The sequence below is a fragment of the Perca flavescens genome, chromosome 3, assembly GCF_004354835.1.
Source record: "Perca flavescens isolate YP-PL-M2 chromosome 3, PFLA_1.0, whole genome shotgun sequence".
Lineage (NCBI taxonomy): Eukaryota > Metazoa > Chordata > Actinopteri > Perciformes > Percidae > Perca > Perca flavescens.
In genome coordinates, this window is record NC_041333.1 from 1,478,006 (window position 1) to 1,495,226 (window position 17,221).

General features: G+C 40.6%; 1 protein-coding gene across 4 annotated transcripts in view; it reads left to right on the top strand.

Annotated features, from left to right (window-relative positions):
* Positions 1-17,221, top strand: part of robo1 (roundabout, axon guidance receptor, homolog 1 (Drosophila)) — a 294,093-nt gene that overhangs the window by 132,416 nt on the left and 144,456 nt on the right. Inside the window, exon 1 of one of the 4 annotated variants that reach the window (XM_028573118.1) lies at positions 14,396-15,239. The exons of the other annotated variants lie outside the window; for them this stretch is intronic. Coding sequence (XP_028428919.1) covers positions 15,179-15,239 — 61 coding nt within the window. The 5' untranslated portion in view covers positions 14,396-15,178. Of the gene's footprint in view, positions 1-14,395; positions 15,240-17,221 lie in introns of those variants that run through there. 4 annotated transcript variants of the gene reach the window in all.

Below are 17,221 nucleotides of genomic sequence, written 5' to 3' on the forward strand. Positions count from 1 at the left end.
TTTGTTCCCCATCCAATCTCTTTTCATCTCCCTGATCCACACGGCTTAGCTTAGCACCATCCCAGAACATGGCTCTATTAGCCATTCTTGTCAGGATAGAAAGTGGGGTAATGTGGTCAAGAGGCACTGGAGTGGGGGTAAGATTTGAGATGGGAGTTAGCACGAGTGTGTGGGGGGGTGAAAGCTCAAAGGTGAGAATTATATTAGAATATTCCCGTTTCTAGTGTCCTCGTGATAATTGGGAAGAAGATTGGATAGGGTTTTGCTAAGTGCTAATAATCAGCTGCTCCTGCCCCGTCAAACACACTTCATTTCTCAGTGAAAGGATAATAAGTGTTTTCTTAGGATGTAAATGGGTCACATTCTTTGCCATCTCAAAGGGGAGAGGAGGAGGTGCGCTGGCTACTCTGACTTTACAGGAGGTGGTTGTTGAAATAGCTGCTGTAGCATTGAAACATTTTTGCATATTTGTGTAAAGCATATAAAATGGAGAGAGAAAAGATGAGAGCAGTAAATCATTCACATAGGACACCAGAGTGAGACACCTACAGTATATTGTTGGTAACATATTTCAGAAATAAATATTTGCACCTAAATACACCATAGCTTTCTTTTTAAATATAAATTCTGATGATCTATTTGATTTTCAAAGCCCTGTGTTGTACCCGTCATTAAATTCTTAAGAGTATCTACATTTCCATACAGCAACAGTTTTAAAGGGGTGATAGAATGATTATATAGAGTATTTCACACTGTTCCTTATGGTCTCCTAATGGGGTATGTAACATTGGTTGGGCTGAAAATGGCCTGGTTGATATTTTATTGGCCCTTATGCATCCCTGTGTTTTGGCCCTATTTGTAACAAGAGCTTTTCTTCCAAATATGGTATGCTCGTGAATATTTAAATAAGCTGCGCGCTGATTGGTTGAGCGAATTGCCATAGGCAGACATTAGAGATGCGCGCTGATTGGTTGAGCGAATCCCCAATACACACACATTAGAGAAGCGACAGAATCTCATATTCCAGACACTGAAATGTTTCATTACCAAATTCACTTCTGAGACTTTTTTATGTGAGAAATCAACTATATTAAGCTCAAATATGGGCCGTTTTACGAAAATTGATGGCTAATTGCAAATATGGTAAGACTGTGTGTCGGACTTCGCCGCCCGGCCAGCTTTCCTTCACAGAGCCCGGCCTGCTGTCAGCTCCGTTACGGCTGGCAGCCCTGACAGAGCTCCAGGGACTGTAACTCCCCTCTTCCTGCTAGCCAAATGGCCCGTTGTGTGATAGTGAGAGCGCGGTCAGCAAGCTTGTTACACCAGCAATCTCTTACCACATGTTACACACAATGTCACGCCACTTAGCTATACAACATATACCTAAATGTCTTATAAAGCTAACAACGGTGTCCGATTTCAAGTTAATGAATATTTGTGAACTGTAAGGGTTTCGTTAGCTGCAACTGTCCCTACAATCCTATGTGTACAGATTGCGGCTAGTTATGGAGCTAAATCAGGGCCAAATGTTTTGTTCATTTGAAAAAAATATATATAGTTGAAAAAATAAAGCTTGAAATTGAAAATTTAAGTTTTGGTCAAAACTTGGAAAAAATAAAACCATGTATTTGAACTAAAAATAAGTGTACCAATTTTTCTTTCAGTTTGAATAAAATATAGATTCAATTCTGGAATTATTTTGAATAAATTATAAATTTTCATTTTTCACTTTTATATTTGTTTTCAGTTCCACATTTCATGTTTTCAGATTCAAAAGTTATTTTTTTTACGGCTTCAAATCTTTTTTTTACGGCTTCAAATCTTTTTTTTCGGTTTCAGATCTGTTTTTTCACTTTCAGATATTTTTTTTTTTTCGGTTTGAGACTTTTGGCCCTGATTTGGCGTGGGGGCGTGGCTTCAACTCAGAGGGGCGTGGCATTATGAGTGACAGCCTATCAAAGAAGGCAGAAGACTCCTCTGTCATGTTCACTTCAGGAAATGGTGTTACTGTGAGAACTATGACTGAATGCTTTCTATCCACTATATACACATGTGATTTTTACTTAAACTGATGCCAGTGACAAAGTTCCATTTAAAAAAAATGTTTTGGACAACAAATGGTACCAATTACACTATAAGAGCAATAAACTGTGCCAGATTGTGCAGTTCAGCAGGAACAATGACTTCTCCCACTTCCATGTATGACTTATAGCACCACAGTATTCACTGGCACCAGCCCACAGGTAGGACATGTGAAAGATATTAGCATTTTTGAATAGATACTTTGCGAAGTCTCAAAAAAAATGCCACTGAGGGGATACCTCAGTGGCATTTTTTTTGTGATTAACACATAAAAGGAAAATAGGTGGACAGCTGGACAAAGCTGGCAATCAAGCATCGCTAGCACTAAAGTTAGCATTAACTAACGTTAGCTTCACACTAGCTGGTGTTTTTACACTAATTTCAGTGTCCAGGTCAAGTTTTTTTTACTTTAACGTGTATTGGTCTTTGTTAACCTCCGTTTGTCAGAATGACCATAACTTGACACTGGCTGCAGTGAAGGTCTCCTTTTAAAGAGTAGACAAATATGACTTTACATTAATGCTCTGGCCTGATAAATTACGTTTTACACTACAACGTTACATGTAACAGCATGACAGTTATGCCTTAGAAAATATGCCAACTGGACAAACTTTGAAGGCTTCTACCACAGCCTAACTTAAGTATCAGAATACACTAACTTGTCTTTTTGTATTTGTATGTCTTACTGTCTGTTTTCTGGACCGTGTGTGTCCGTAATAAAAGCTTTGACTGATTGATTAACAAAGCGGACCAGGACAAGTTATGTTGTTTAAACTAACCATGAAAAGGTAACACTAGCAATGTTAGTTATCTATAATGTTTTACATTTATAAGGCTGTACGGCTGCAGGCAGCCACTGTCGAGTTATGGTCATTCTGACAAACAGAGGTTAACAAAGACCACTACACGTTAAAGTCAAAAAACTTGAGCTGGACACTAAAATTGGTGTAAAAACACCAGCTAGTGTGAAGCTAACGTTAGTTAATGCTAACTTTTGTGCTAGCGATGCTTCATCTCCAGCTGTCCACCTATTTTCCCTTTATGTGTTAATGACAAAAAAAAAAAAAATGCCACTGCGGGGATAATGTCCCAAAGTATCTATTCAAAAGGCTAATATCTTTCACATGTCTTACCTGTGGGCTGCGCCAGCAGGTTGCCTTGGCGGAGCGGACGCTATGCTGACTGCCGAGTGAATACTGTGGTGCTACATTCAATGTCATACATGGAAGTGGGAGAAGTCATTGTTCCTGCCGAACTGCACAATCAGTTTAATGCTCTTACAGTGTAATTGGTACCATGTGTTGTCCAATACAATTTTTTAAATGGAACTTTGTCACTTGCATCAGTTTATTAAGTAAACATCACATGTATATAGTGGATAGAAAGCATTCAGTCATAGTTCTCACAGTAACACCATTTCCTGAAGTCAACATGACAGAGGAGTCTTCTGCCTTCGTTGTTAGGCTGTCACTCATAATACCACGCCCCTCTGAGTTGAAGCCACGCCCCCCACGCAAAATCAGGGCCAAAAGTCTGAAACCGAAAAAAATTTATCTGAAAGTGAAAAACAGATCTGAAAACGAAAAAAAAAGATTTGAAGGCGTAAAAAAAATAACTTTTGAATCTGAAAACATGAAATGTGGAACTGAAAACAAATATTAAAGTGAAAAATGAAAATTTATAATTTATTCAAAATAATTCCAGAATTTAATCTATATTTTATTCAAACTGAAAGAAAAATTGGTACACTTATTTTAAGTTTGAATACATGGTTTTATTTTTTCCAAGTTTTGACCAAAACTTAAATTTTCAATTTCAAGCTTTATTTTTTCAACTATATATATTTTTTTCAAATGAACAAAACATTTGGCCCTGATTTAGCTCCATAGCTAGTTAGCTTCATTTTTGGTCGTAATTCGAGTATATTTACAGTTTGAATTTCGTCACGCCACTTACACATCTAACTAAATGTCTTATAAAGCTAATAACGGTGTCCGATTTCAAGTTAATGAATATTTGTGAACTGTAAGGGTTTCGTTAGCTGCGACAGTCCCTACAATCCTATGTGTACAAGATTGCGGCTAGTAAGCTAGCTTCATTTTTGGTCGTAATTCGAGTATATTTACAGTTTGAATTTCGTCACGCCAGTTATACAACATCTAACTAAATGTTTTATAAAGCTAACAACGGTGTCCGATTTCAAGTTAATGAATATTTGTGAACTGTAAGGGTTTCGTTAGCTGCGACTGTCCCTACAATCCTAGGTGTACAAGATTGCGGCTAGTTAGCTTCATTTTTGGTCGTAATTCGAGTATATTTACAGTTTTTATTTTGTCACGCCACTTACACATCTAACTAAATGTTTTATAAAGCTAACAACGGTGTCCGATTTCAAGTTAATGAATATTTGTGAGCTGTAAGGGTTTCGTTAGCTGCGACTGTCCCTTCAATCCTAGCTGTGTGTAGCTACAAATCATGGATAGTTAGCTTCATTTTCGGCGTAATTCTGAGTATATTTACAGTTTGGATTTCGTCAAGCCAGTTATACAACATCTAACTAAATGTCTTATAACGCTAACAACGGTGTCCGATTTCAAGTTAATACATTTTTGTGAATTCCACTATAGCTAGCCTCCTCTAGCTATAGCTCCATCCAGCCGCAGGCTCTATCAATGAGACTCGCGGACAAGAGGCGTGTATTTCACCGATCGTTTGTTTAAATAACTCAATACATTATAATTACACACATTATAAGATTAACTGGAACCTGTGGTAAGAGATTGCTGGCGTAATAAGCTCTCTGACCGCGCTCTCACTCACACACACCTGGCATTAGGAAGAGGGGAACTGCAGGCCCTGGAGCGCTGTCAGAGCACCAGCGTGTAGTAGTCCATTTGCCAAAAACCGGTGACTTTGCGCGGGTATGGAGTGCTGTGGGCTGCCAGTCGTAACGGAGCTCAATCGAGCTCAGAGCAGGCCGGGGTGTGTGAAGGAAGACAGGCTGGGCGGCGAGGCAGCAAAACAGGAAGCACCGGCGCTGAACTCCGACACACAGTCTGACAAAATTTGCAATTAGCCATCCATTTTCGTAAAACAGCCCATATTTGAGCTTTACATAGTTGATTTCTCGCATAAAAAAGTTTCAGAAGTGAATTTTGTAATGGAATAGCAGAGATCTGCGCGACCTAGATTCGGAAGACTACCTGATCTCAGGTCAGTTGTGTAGCCTATGTAAATGTTGGGGCGTGACCGTTCTTTTAATACACCCATGGGCCAACAAAGGTTCCGGTTTTTGGGAGGTTGACGTCAACTTCCAGCTTTGTTGGGATTCGCCCGTTTTCAGCGGCAGTTTCAAAATATGAGATTTTCATAGTAAAGGGGTCTCAGTGGGACTTTGAGCTTCTATGTATGTCCTATTTACCCACCGTTGTTATTCAACTATGACAGGGTAAAATCGGTTTTGCATTCTATCACCCCTTTAAAAATAACCCCCCTGTATGCTCTTCGGACCCAAAACTCCAGTATGCAGTTTTTCTTAATACATTTATGGTTAACCCTGTCAGGTCAAGATAGCAAACCAGTGTGTGCAGTATTGTATTAGCTTAGCTAATACTTAGCTTATATGCCAAGTGCAATTACAACCTCTCTGTAACATGCAGCGAGGAGTAACGGTGACCTTTTTCTTGGACAACACTAACTATGACTTATATGATATAATGTTAGCTGCAGCTGTAGCTGCACAGCTGTTTGGAACAGCTGGAGAGCTCACATAAGATGTGCTTCATAAAACCCAAGCCACTGTTTTAGCCACAACTTCATCAGCCAAAGAGGTATTTTTTATTTATTTTTGAAATAGAGAGTCAGGAGTGTTGATCATACAGTATGTTCTGATCCCTCCAGGGGTGAAGTACTCTAAATGATCTGTGTGGCCAGTCCTCTGTCTGTTCTTACTTCTTCTTGTTAAATTATAACAAACATAATTTACTGGAGTCGCTGGTAATATTTTAGCTACTGTAGGTCCCTCGTAAATTAGAGCTTTTGATGATGCAATGATCCGCCACAGCAGCATCTTTGCTATCATTCGATAAAACACATAGCCCAGTTTATATGTTCATTTTCCAGAGCTGACGCTGGCTTCAGATCAATTAGCCATCTTTATGAGCAAACAGCCCTGTGTGCTCCTCCCAGCAGAAATTATTGTAATAACTGTCAGCCAAGACTGACGGCTTGATGATCTGTAAAATCACTGCTGCTTTTATTGGTGGTGATACGATTCGTGCATAGTCATGTTGTACATGTTGTTCAGTCAGGGCCAATATTAAGCCTGTTTCTCTGAGACTCTGAATGAGCTGTAGGGGACTGTGGAGACGCCAAAGTGTGGCTGTGTCTCAGCAGGAAGGGGAGGGGGGGCTGTAAATCTGAGCAGCACCTGCTCCCTGGACTCTGGCACGTGGTGTGAGGTCAGCAACGCCTGATATCCCATCGATCATATTTATTATATTCATCACAGCACCAGTTTGTTTTGGCAGCTGATTGCACCAGGGAAAGAGACTAGAATAGGCTTTTTATTTGAGAGACGGCAAATGCTTTTAGCATGAGCAGTGTCTTTGCATTTTTCTCTGCTCGGGGTCTTCAGAGAGAGATCAGTCAGTGATCTTGGCTCTAAGGCCCCACTGAAACCACAACTACTGCAGATTGATATTCAAAGTACAGTTCTGGAAAGTTTCTGGAAGAAATAACTTTGAGAAAAAAATATTAATATCCCATCAATTCTCAGCTCTATGGCATGTTGGGTTTGCAGTTGAGGTTTGGCCAGAATATTGAAAAAACTATTTGTGTTTTTTCTTCTTTGATTGATTCTTTTCAATAATATGAAAGAAATGTAGGAAACCAAAGTATTTTGATTAGGAATGTTTATCTAGCCCATAAAACTCCAGAAAGTATTTTGATCTGGGCACTGACTGACTTTTTAGCCACAGTAGCAGTGTGGCTCTGGGGATGGCAATGTCGATCTGTCTGTATGTCAGTTGGTCCGCCTCCCACTTTGGTCCAGACTGAAATATCTGGACAACTATTAGATGGATTGCCATGAAAGTCTGTACAGATGTTCATGGTCCCCAGTGGATGAAGCCAGCTGACTTTGGTGATTGCCTGACTTTTCCTTTAGTGCCACCATGAGGTTGACTTTGTGGTTTTGAATGAAACATCTCAACAACTATTGGATGGATTGAAGAAAATTTGGTAATTTACCCCTCGTAATATCTGTGATAATCTCCTGATTTTCCATCTAGCACCACCATCAGGTCAAATTTATAATTTGTCGATTTCAATTTAGTACCAAATATCTTTTAAAATGTATGGTCATTGTGAGCATGTCAGCATGCTGACAATAGTTTTTAGCCCAAAGCGCCATGTGTGCAGCCTGACTAGCATTGCTGTAGACTCTTGTTCAATAATGTGCTGTAGACTTAAAATACATGTGTTTCTGATGAAATATACTATATATATCATGATTTATTTGGCAAAAACAAGCTATTCTATGTCAAATTAGACATCCAGCACCGCTCTATAGCCTAATAGTATGATCCTTTGTTTCATAAAAACATTTTCAGACACTGCGACTGTGAGATTGTTAGTCAAATCCGGCTCCTCAAATAGTCGTTTATATGGGGTCACCCCTACGTGATTTATGTACTAATATTAATATATCCAACACACGTGATGATCAAGTCATGGAACTGCTTAATTAGAGTACTGGCACCTTTTTAGTCCAATTCAGGCATTGCATTATTCCATGTCTGGAGTCTGACAACTGAACATTTGTACTAGTTTGCCACGTTAAAGAGTCAGTTGTATAGTTTCACACTGGTGACCATGTCCTGAATGTGTTTGATTCTCTTTCATTTAACACTAATTGAGTTGCTTCAGGCGTCACTGTCAGTGCTGTCAAATCTGTATACCGAGGATTTTCAAGAGCTAAACCTTTACAGCTAAAGCTCACATATATAACACATTTACATTAATGTATGATTTAGACTTAGTGAAGAGGTTTGAGCAGGAAAGTGCTGTTTATGTTTTAAATAATGGTCAGACTGTTGCTCATATTGAGCTCTTGGTCAGGATCTTGTCTTGTATCTCGCTGCCATGTGATTGGCTGAGGTCCAGCAGTGATAAGAACAAAGGAGTCTCTCGGCTCAGTTACCCTAAGCCCCACTGTCGCTAATTAATGCTCGCCCGTCTGAACCAATTAAGCCAATTAAGCATGAAACACAATAAGGAGTGAGGCTCAGGTCACTCAACAAGCTGCTTTTGATGAAAAGAGCAATCCAAGGACAGTCAGAGATACTTTATTGTCTAATTGTCAAAAGTTATCTTCCTTTTATGCTAGTGCAGTCAAGCATGGAAATGCATAAATTGGATACTGTAGCGCTGAAGTACTGCATCTTAATGATAAGTACTTGTTACAAACACAATAAACTTGATATCTTTCCATATGGAACATAATCTCAGAGGCGGAGAGTTTGAACAGAAGCAACTAATAAACATTTTTTTCTGACAACAGAAGTGCAGAACATTCATACTAGCTTCCTTGAACGTCTGTCCCTGCAAATATTCCAGCGTCTGACTGTATTTTGATGTTGCTGCCAGGATGTTATGTGATAGCTGGGGTATTTTAATCAGCCTCCACAGGCCATGTCGAGGCTGACGCTAAACAGATGCTAATGTGAGGCCCATCAAAAGACACAAGGAAAGAGAGATTCAGTGTGCGCAGGCAAGCGGAAAAGCAACAGCCTGTTTATCGCCTCGTCCTGCTTTGTGCTCCAAACCTTGTCGCGGCATCCTGTGAAGCTCCCCCCTTTTTCTTTCTCCTGAGTGTCTATCCTCTCCCACCCCTCTTTTGCCTCACATTTCTTACAGCAGAGTCATGCATGGGGGCATTCCCTTAACAGAAACAGATTTGTTTAGTTCTTCGTCATTTTCTTTCACTGGACCCTAGTCTTTTTTTTTTTAATCATGACTGAAAGCCACACAAAGAGGCCATAGTGAGAAGAAGAATGTTCTCACTCGTCTCTTTATGTTTTGTTACACTCTGCTTTGCATCTTACTTGCTTTGGGTATCGCCTGTCTCTTTGTTCTACACTCTGGCAAACTCTCAATATAATAGTGACAAGAGCCGTTTTCATTCTTTTCCAGATTTTAAATGACTTTTTGGCTTGTTTCTGAGTGGGTTAAATGTATTTATTCTGAGATGGAGCCCAGCATTTTACATTCTTGGGCTCTTGTGTAGAGCTGAGGGGCCAGAGTATTGTCCTCGGTGGACAGGCATGGGGAAATGGCCTGACCATCACTGATGTTCCAGAAATATGACAAGAAGACTGCACTTAGTGCTTCCCTTTCAGTCTCTGCTGATGTGTCAAGGTCTACATATGGTTGGCTTTAGTCTGACTGGCCAGCTGTGATTTTAATTCCACTCAGTCGTTTGGTTCTTAGCTATATTTAAGACAAACGTGAGGATTACACTTTAGCCCATATGAATTCATCTTAACTATGCCATTTATACTTTTTGACAGTCTTTACCTCTAATCACAAGCCATGTTAGTTTTGCAGAATGGACATGACTCTAAATGTTTGGCTGGTCTACAGTTAGAAACACTACAGGAAGTCATTTCTAGTCAAACATTTCTTATGATGGCGGGGGCTTGTGCAGTATGCTACAGCATGGATTGTGCTCCTGGAGCTTTACCACTCCCTCAGCAACCACTCAGAAATGATTTGTTGCCTCTTTTAGCCAGTGACACAGTTAACACCAATGGGATCTACCTTACCCAGGACTTCAGGTCATCTCTCCTCTCCTCCCTCACATCACTTGTCTCCCACCCCCTTCCTTTCAGTCTTGGTCTGCCCCACGTTAACAATCATGCCACCTGAAAATCATTTCATTCTCAAGAGAGCCATGACAGAGCAGGTATGCCCACTGCATGACAAAGCAGTCTTCATTGAACATGATATCTCCTGCAGATTTGAGTGACCACACTTATTAATCATGCAACAGTTACTTTTTACAGGAAGTTTTAAAAAAATAAGACATGATTGCAAGAGATTGCATAAACGTTTTGTTTCGGCTCAGTTGAGTTAATGCAATTCCATATGTTTACACTCCTTTATTTTCAGCCTTTGGTCCGATTGAGGCTGGTGAGGAGAAGAGAACAGGGCTTTAAGATGATGGAAATCAATGCCATTGTTCAGCCAGTGCTTTATTGCATCTCCTTACATATTCCACACAGCTTAAAGTCAGTTTATGAGCATAAAACAGCCCAGAGAGACTTGCCCTTTATTGTCAGAGGACATTGCACTCCGGACTTGTTCACTCAATCATCTTAGATACTGCTTCTGATTTGTGATGGGCTAGTGTAACTGTAAAATGAATTACAGCCCAGAAACCGAAGCAGGACAAAGTTCCCCTGCGTCTGTTTACGGATTGTCTTAGAAAAAGCTAAAGGAGCTCAATCAAACATTCCTTTTACCTCATGTTATTCGTGTTTATCTTTCCAAAACACCTTGAGGATGGGCTAGCCATTGCCAACTCACAAAGACAACAAATTTGAATTGCTGTCTTATGAAAAGAAAAGTGACACAATGAATAAATAAAAGGGATGTCTCCTCAAGGACAGGACAGGAATGATAAAAGGCAGTGAATGTGAGACAAGTTAAGTATGGAGACCATTCAACTAAAGTGCCTGTGAAGGAAGCTCAAACCTACTGTACTGTACCTCTGACTGCTACATTCTGTCCAAGGTGACACAAACTGCAACTTCGACAAGTTTCTGTTTACTTCCTAACACATTCAGGAGGTAAAACTTTTGCCTGTGGAGTGTGAAATCCCCCAAAAAATCTTTTTTTCTGGAGGATGGGAAAGTAGTCTTACTTTTCCGTCTATTGGGAAAGAGTGTTTTGTTTTCCTCTCAACAGGGAGTCTCTTTTCGAAGGAGAAAGGTTTTGTTTTATGCCATCTTGTTTGGTGCGCTGCAAGATGGGAATGAAAGCCATTTAATAGTCTTAGTCAGAGAAAAGGGAATGTGGGCTCATCGCCTTACCCCGCCTGTGTGTCACCCCATCACCTCTATGCTGAGGGGGCCTAGGTTTTTGTGAGGAGTCCTACACACGTGAAAAGGGACTCAGCATGTAGCCTACAGGATCCCCCGTCCTGCTGCATGCATAGAAACATCAAAAGAAAAGATGGAACGTCCATACACTCCTTTTGAATATTAAAAGGAGAACTACCAGTGAAATAAAGGCCGGGATGATGAGAGACAGTCTCTCCATTCAGCGATGGCATGGTGTGATGGAGAGGGGAGTGAACTTCAACATGCACATTGTATATAGAGTTGCCCTCATTAGGATCCCATCGTACACTGGGGGGAAACAGTGGCACTGGGTTTAGGAGACTGGCCAAGACTGCAGGGGTTTATGTATTTGGCAGATCTCAAGGGTAGCAGCATGAAGGGCTCTTGGTGGGCAGTGCGGCAGTGTTTGCGGTTTGTTGCTGTTGTTGTGGATTTTCAAGAGGACCTTTGGATTGGATTTTAATTATTTTTCCACTTTTCAAAGATTACGAGTCTGCAGCCAGCGATTGTTGAAGAAAGGTGTGTTTTTATGATAGGTATATGCACATGTATTGTCTCTGTGTTGTCCACACACATGACCATGCAGATTGTGTGTTTGCTGGTGGTGCTGATAGCCATGCTGGTCATGCTGGGAGTTCCTAAAGACCATCAGGGTCCGCACGGGGCCCATCGCCTCGCTGGGTTACAGACGTCTTTCTGGTGCAAAAGGCTGCCTAATCATTTTGGACGTCACCAAAACCACCAGACTTTGAGGCACTCCCACAACAAACCACACAAATGTAACCAGTTCTTTCACAGTGAGTACCAAAAAAAGTGCTGTTACATAACTGTCATCTAAAAAAAAATGACTCATCAAATCTTTGACATCATCCAAAGTTGTTTTGGTTCTTCTATCTACTGGTTGTTAAAGCATCAAAGCCTTGAAGCGCTTTGTTGGCCGATATGGGGGAGTTTTATTCTTTCTGTACCTTGTATATTCTTGAAAGTAGTTTTTTGTGGCTGTGGTGTAAAAAGCTCTCTGCTGCTGTCTCGGCCCTGACAATATGTCAGTTTTCCTGCCTCTGCTGGTCTGATCACGGTTGTGCGGGAGGGGAAGGAGAGAGGACAGAGCGTCCCTGTTCACACAGCTCCGTTGTCAGAACTTGTGCTTACCGTGGGATTTTATTCATCAACTGTAGAAGGAGGGTGGAACCAAACCTGAATACAAAAGGCTTTGATGCAACATTAATCTACAGTATGAAAATGTGTTGATAGAGGTGTGGCCATGGCCAAAGTCCAAAGAATGGCATAAGCATATGCATACTTTTTAGGGTGGGAGGTTCATTGAAATGTACCAGTACAATAATGCCAGTAACATAACGTTTTACTGACATCAGTCTCTTTTTCTACCTTGTGCACAATCCTTTCCTGTCATTCTCTGAGTTGGAGGTCATGGAAGAAAGAGAGATGACAGCACTGTTAATGACCTGGACACCGTTTCCTTTTATTTTTTTCTTTGCTTTGCTGTATAAAAAATTGTAAATGCTTGCATGCTCTTGTACCAACCAGCCCTCGCAGAACCCCTCCTATTCTGTTGGGTTTAATTGAGGACTTTGCTGATAATTACTTCTCTGTTACAGTTCCCTGCTGCTGGATAGAGGACATGTTAGTCTTCAATTGGTGGTATTCGGCTGAACAGCCACTTTACAGATCCAGGGCTGTAAAAGCTTTCAAGAAATCAAGGCACATGAGGACCAAGTGGGAATGGAGTGTATGCACACATGGGTGAATGAGAAATAAAAACATGGTCAGAGTTGAAAGCCAGACTTTTGTCTGAATATGTCAGTCGGGTAGCATTCATCATCATACAGACTCCAGCAGGGGTCTCAAACTGATGCACAGAGACAGGCAAGGGTGGCTGAAATGGATCCACGGGGTTTTAAAATTCAGATTAAAATGGATACATTTATAGCAAACCGCAGGGTGCTGAATCTACTGCTGATAAACAGCATCATTTTTTGGTGAACAGATCGTAGATTCATTTGTATAAGAATTACTTGTTCTGTTTAAAGTGCTTGCATTTGTGTTTTTGCTGGACAAAATGCTCAATGGAGTGTTCTGGTGGTCCTGTAGGTAAAAGATATGTTTATTAGTGCTTTTTATACTTTATTTCTGAGGCAAGACGTTATTATGGGTGTGTTTTCTGAGGAGAATTAGAAACATGACACACTTTAAGCCTGGTTTTGATGACTAATGTGTCACCAGGCTGACATGCCATATGTTGTTATTTTTCCTGGTGAAAACAAGTCTTCTAAGATTAGTTCTGGCAGCCTTCACTGGAGGGCGCTGTCTGGTAACTAATGTCCAGTGGAGCCACAGTTCTGAGCCCAGCTGTGAAAACCTGAAAGACTTTCAGCTGTTCTTTTTTAGTCACTCATGTCCCCCCAACATCTTTTAGTGCAAAATAAGTTTTACAGTTATAAATTATACTTTCCAGATATAAGAGAGGTACTTTGTGTCAAAAGCTAGTTATGACTCAGAGGTGCAAAGAAGTAGTGATCCCACCATCGCAGAGAAATCGGCTTCATTGGAGTCTTGACTGAAAAAAAAAAAGAGAAATTTATACGGGTGAGTTTATGTCACATTGGTGAAAATATTAAATTACCAGATAAATAGTGTAATGCTCCGATTTTAAGTAACCATATGTAGTCTAATAATACGCATTAACTGTACGTTGTATGTTTGGAACATGACAATATATTCTTATCGGAAACGGGCTGCTGTTTGGAAACGTTATGAATTAAGTGTCTAACTCAGGCAATATAGGCCTGCATGTAGACAACAGGCACAGATCAAACACAACATTTTTAAAGAAAATGGTACACAATATTTCATGTTAGGACAGTTTGATGACTTTTATTTTCCTCTTATAGGCTACATTTCAGAAGGATAAAAAAAACAAAACAAGTAGCATTTAGTTTATAATACTGAACTATTAATGGACTATCAAACCACAGCAGACATAACAAAACCCTAAAGTAGGCTATGTTAGAACCATTCTAGAATAACTATTACGTTCCAAAAGCACAAGGTGAAGTCCCTTAAGGAACATCGTTGAATATGCGAATATTCGTTTTCAGTCATGAACCGCAGAAAATATAAAAACCGGAATGTCGGAATAGTTTCATAAGGTTTCTCTTATTGTTTGGACACAGCTGAAGCAAACCCAGAAGGGTGCCAGTGTGCGCTGTAGTGTGCCTGCGCGGCTCAGTGGGATCCAGGCGGGAAGAGGTTAAATTTCTTCTCTGGGAAACATTGTCGGGTCTATGGAGGGGGTAGAAAGGCGCATACCAATTGACGAGGCATTCCGCTCTCCTTGAATGAAATGCTGTGAATATGAATCCGTGTTTCCCCCCTCTCGCCTGAGGTTCGGGGTCTGCGACGCGCACCAGGATCAGTCGGAGTGGCAGCAGAGGAGAACCGGGGGAAAAGTGATGGAAAAGTTGCACTGATCTTGTGTCTGGATCTGGTGGATGAGGGAGGACGGGACTAAACTCGCAAAGTTTCCGATCTCAAGTGACGGATTCAAAGCTGGACTGAAATAATGTGACTGCAAGGATAGAGGCTTTCAGCGTGGACTACAGCGTTATTTGACTCACTTTTGACTTAACTTTCAGTTCCGGTGGATTTATTATTTTGTCTGTTTGGAACTGTTTTTTATATTAGGCTATTATTAGTGTTTCCCCATCTTTTGAAGCCTTCTTCTCATCCACAACAATAAGCCAGAACAAGCTCTGGATAAACTGCTCCTGGACTGTTATTTTTAGTATTTAGCTTTTTGTGACTCACAAACTAAAATCTGGGTGTTTCATTTTTTAAACTCTGGATTCTAAAGATTTTGCTTTGCAGTTTGACATGAAGGAGCAGATGCCCACATTTCGTTTTGAATAATTTGGATTACACAAGAACAATTCTCATAAGAGAGGCGTTGAATGATGTCTCCAACTTCTATTGGATTTGTATTTCTGTTAGGAATTCTCCATGTGTGTTCAGGTAAGTCAGTGACCATTATTTAGAAGTCATCTGGTAGCTACAGCTTCTTATTTGGATTTTACAAGTTGAGTTTGAAAAAAAAAAGTCAGAGGTGAAGAAAAGAAATCCTGATTTATCTCTTTAATTCTTTGTAAAGCTACAGACCTTGTACAATTGTTGAATTAGACTATAGTAGGCAGTGCGCATAACAAAAACCCTTTCCCATTTCATATTTCAAGTATCAAAATGCATTACTAAAATAATCAATGCTTTCTTAGTGAAAAATGGTTGCTCCAGGGCACACGTTGGCATTAACTTTCCCAATCATAAAAGCCTTTTTGAACATTGGACTTTTGTTAAAAAATGTGTTTTAAACCTTGGTGTGATGTTTCTAAGAAGCTCATCTCTGCTCTATGTTCAGTCTCATGCTTTAAAATGAGGAAGGCAACATTCTGATACACAACAATGATATTTTCTCCCTTGGCCAAAAACGTCAACTCTCAGGGTAAAGGGGTTGTGTAACTTTTTAGAGCTGAGCACACATAAAGTGACACACAAAGTGCTGAAGCCATGTGGGATCAGCGGAGAGAGCAGCTATCATCGGTCATACAGACAGCACCAGCCCCTATGGAGACCATGCTTCCATGTATGTCACCATTCTGCCCATGCATGACTCTTATTGCTGAGTGCAACATTTAAATTTTTTTTTAAAATCAAAATCTAGACAACATAGGCTCTTGTTTGTCATCTGTGTTTTTTCCCATTGACTCTTGGTCTTGTTTGAATACAGCTTTATGCCATTTCTTGGTTTCACTTCTCTTTGTCCTCTGATGCTGCTTGTTTCCTTCCTTATTATTTTACATATTATTCCTCCTCACCCATCACATGGATGTCTTTATAGAGATCCTTGCCATTATAGCTGGGGGTTTCCAGGTCAGTTGCTTCTGAGTTATGAGGAAGCAAATGTCCGCCACCCCATTATAAGACATTAGGAAAAGTGCACCCTGAATGGGAGCAAGTGGGGCATTTTACACAAAGAAAAGCCTATACAAAAAAACACAACTTAAGACAACATTTATACTGTAGTGGAATCTCAATCGTGCAAGTTTTTGAGTTTTTTTCATCATCTGCATATAAATGTTTTTGTGCTTCCTGATTGGTTTCCTGAATTGGGTTTTTGTTTTTGGTAGAGAGGCAGACATGTAGTGACGGGGAAAGCCTGTGACACCACAGTCATTTGAGGAAACACTGTAGCACCTAAACAGGAAGTAGGGTCAGAGGCGAGCGTTTTTCAGCTGGGTGACGGCTCCATCTGCTCCACCCTGGGCCAGATCCTGAGCCTAGGCTGAGCCGCTAATGGTCCTGTCCTGTGAGAAAGCCCGACAGACATCAGGGTTTCCAATTACGCCTAGCTGTGGGGATGTCTGGGGAGGTTTCCTGGGGAGAGGCGTGAGAATAGGGCCTGCTAATAGAGATGGACTGGGCAGCAGATTCTCAACGGATTGGTCGTGGATTAGACACCAGTGTCAGGAAAATTGGATTACACACCACTTGGCAGAAAAAGATTTCATAGTTGCTGCTAATTGGAAGGTTAACAACTTCATTCCAGTGTAGGGAAGGTATCAAATCTCTGAAGCAAACTCTTATGGGTATTTAGTAACATCTATGTAGATAATATTAAGATTATTTTCACACTGCTGGCCTGCTTGTAAAAGTATTTTTATACTACGTGTATGTGTGAAATTGAGTCAGAGAGCTGAGGTGACCTTTGTCCCTGTCACACTTGTGTTGACTTGCTTATTGCCGCCTTGCTCTGTCTGAAGCTTGTAAATTGATACCTCCATCTATCATGTCTGGCCCTGTTATCAGGTGATCTGTCCTCCTGCTATACACTAAATGGTTGTTATCTCTCCTCCAAGTGCTCATCAGACCTTTTACTCACCTCAGAGCTACTATTCAGATGAGGGCAAGAGGTGGCTGTCCCTCTCCCATTCAAAATGACA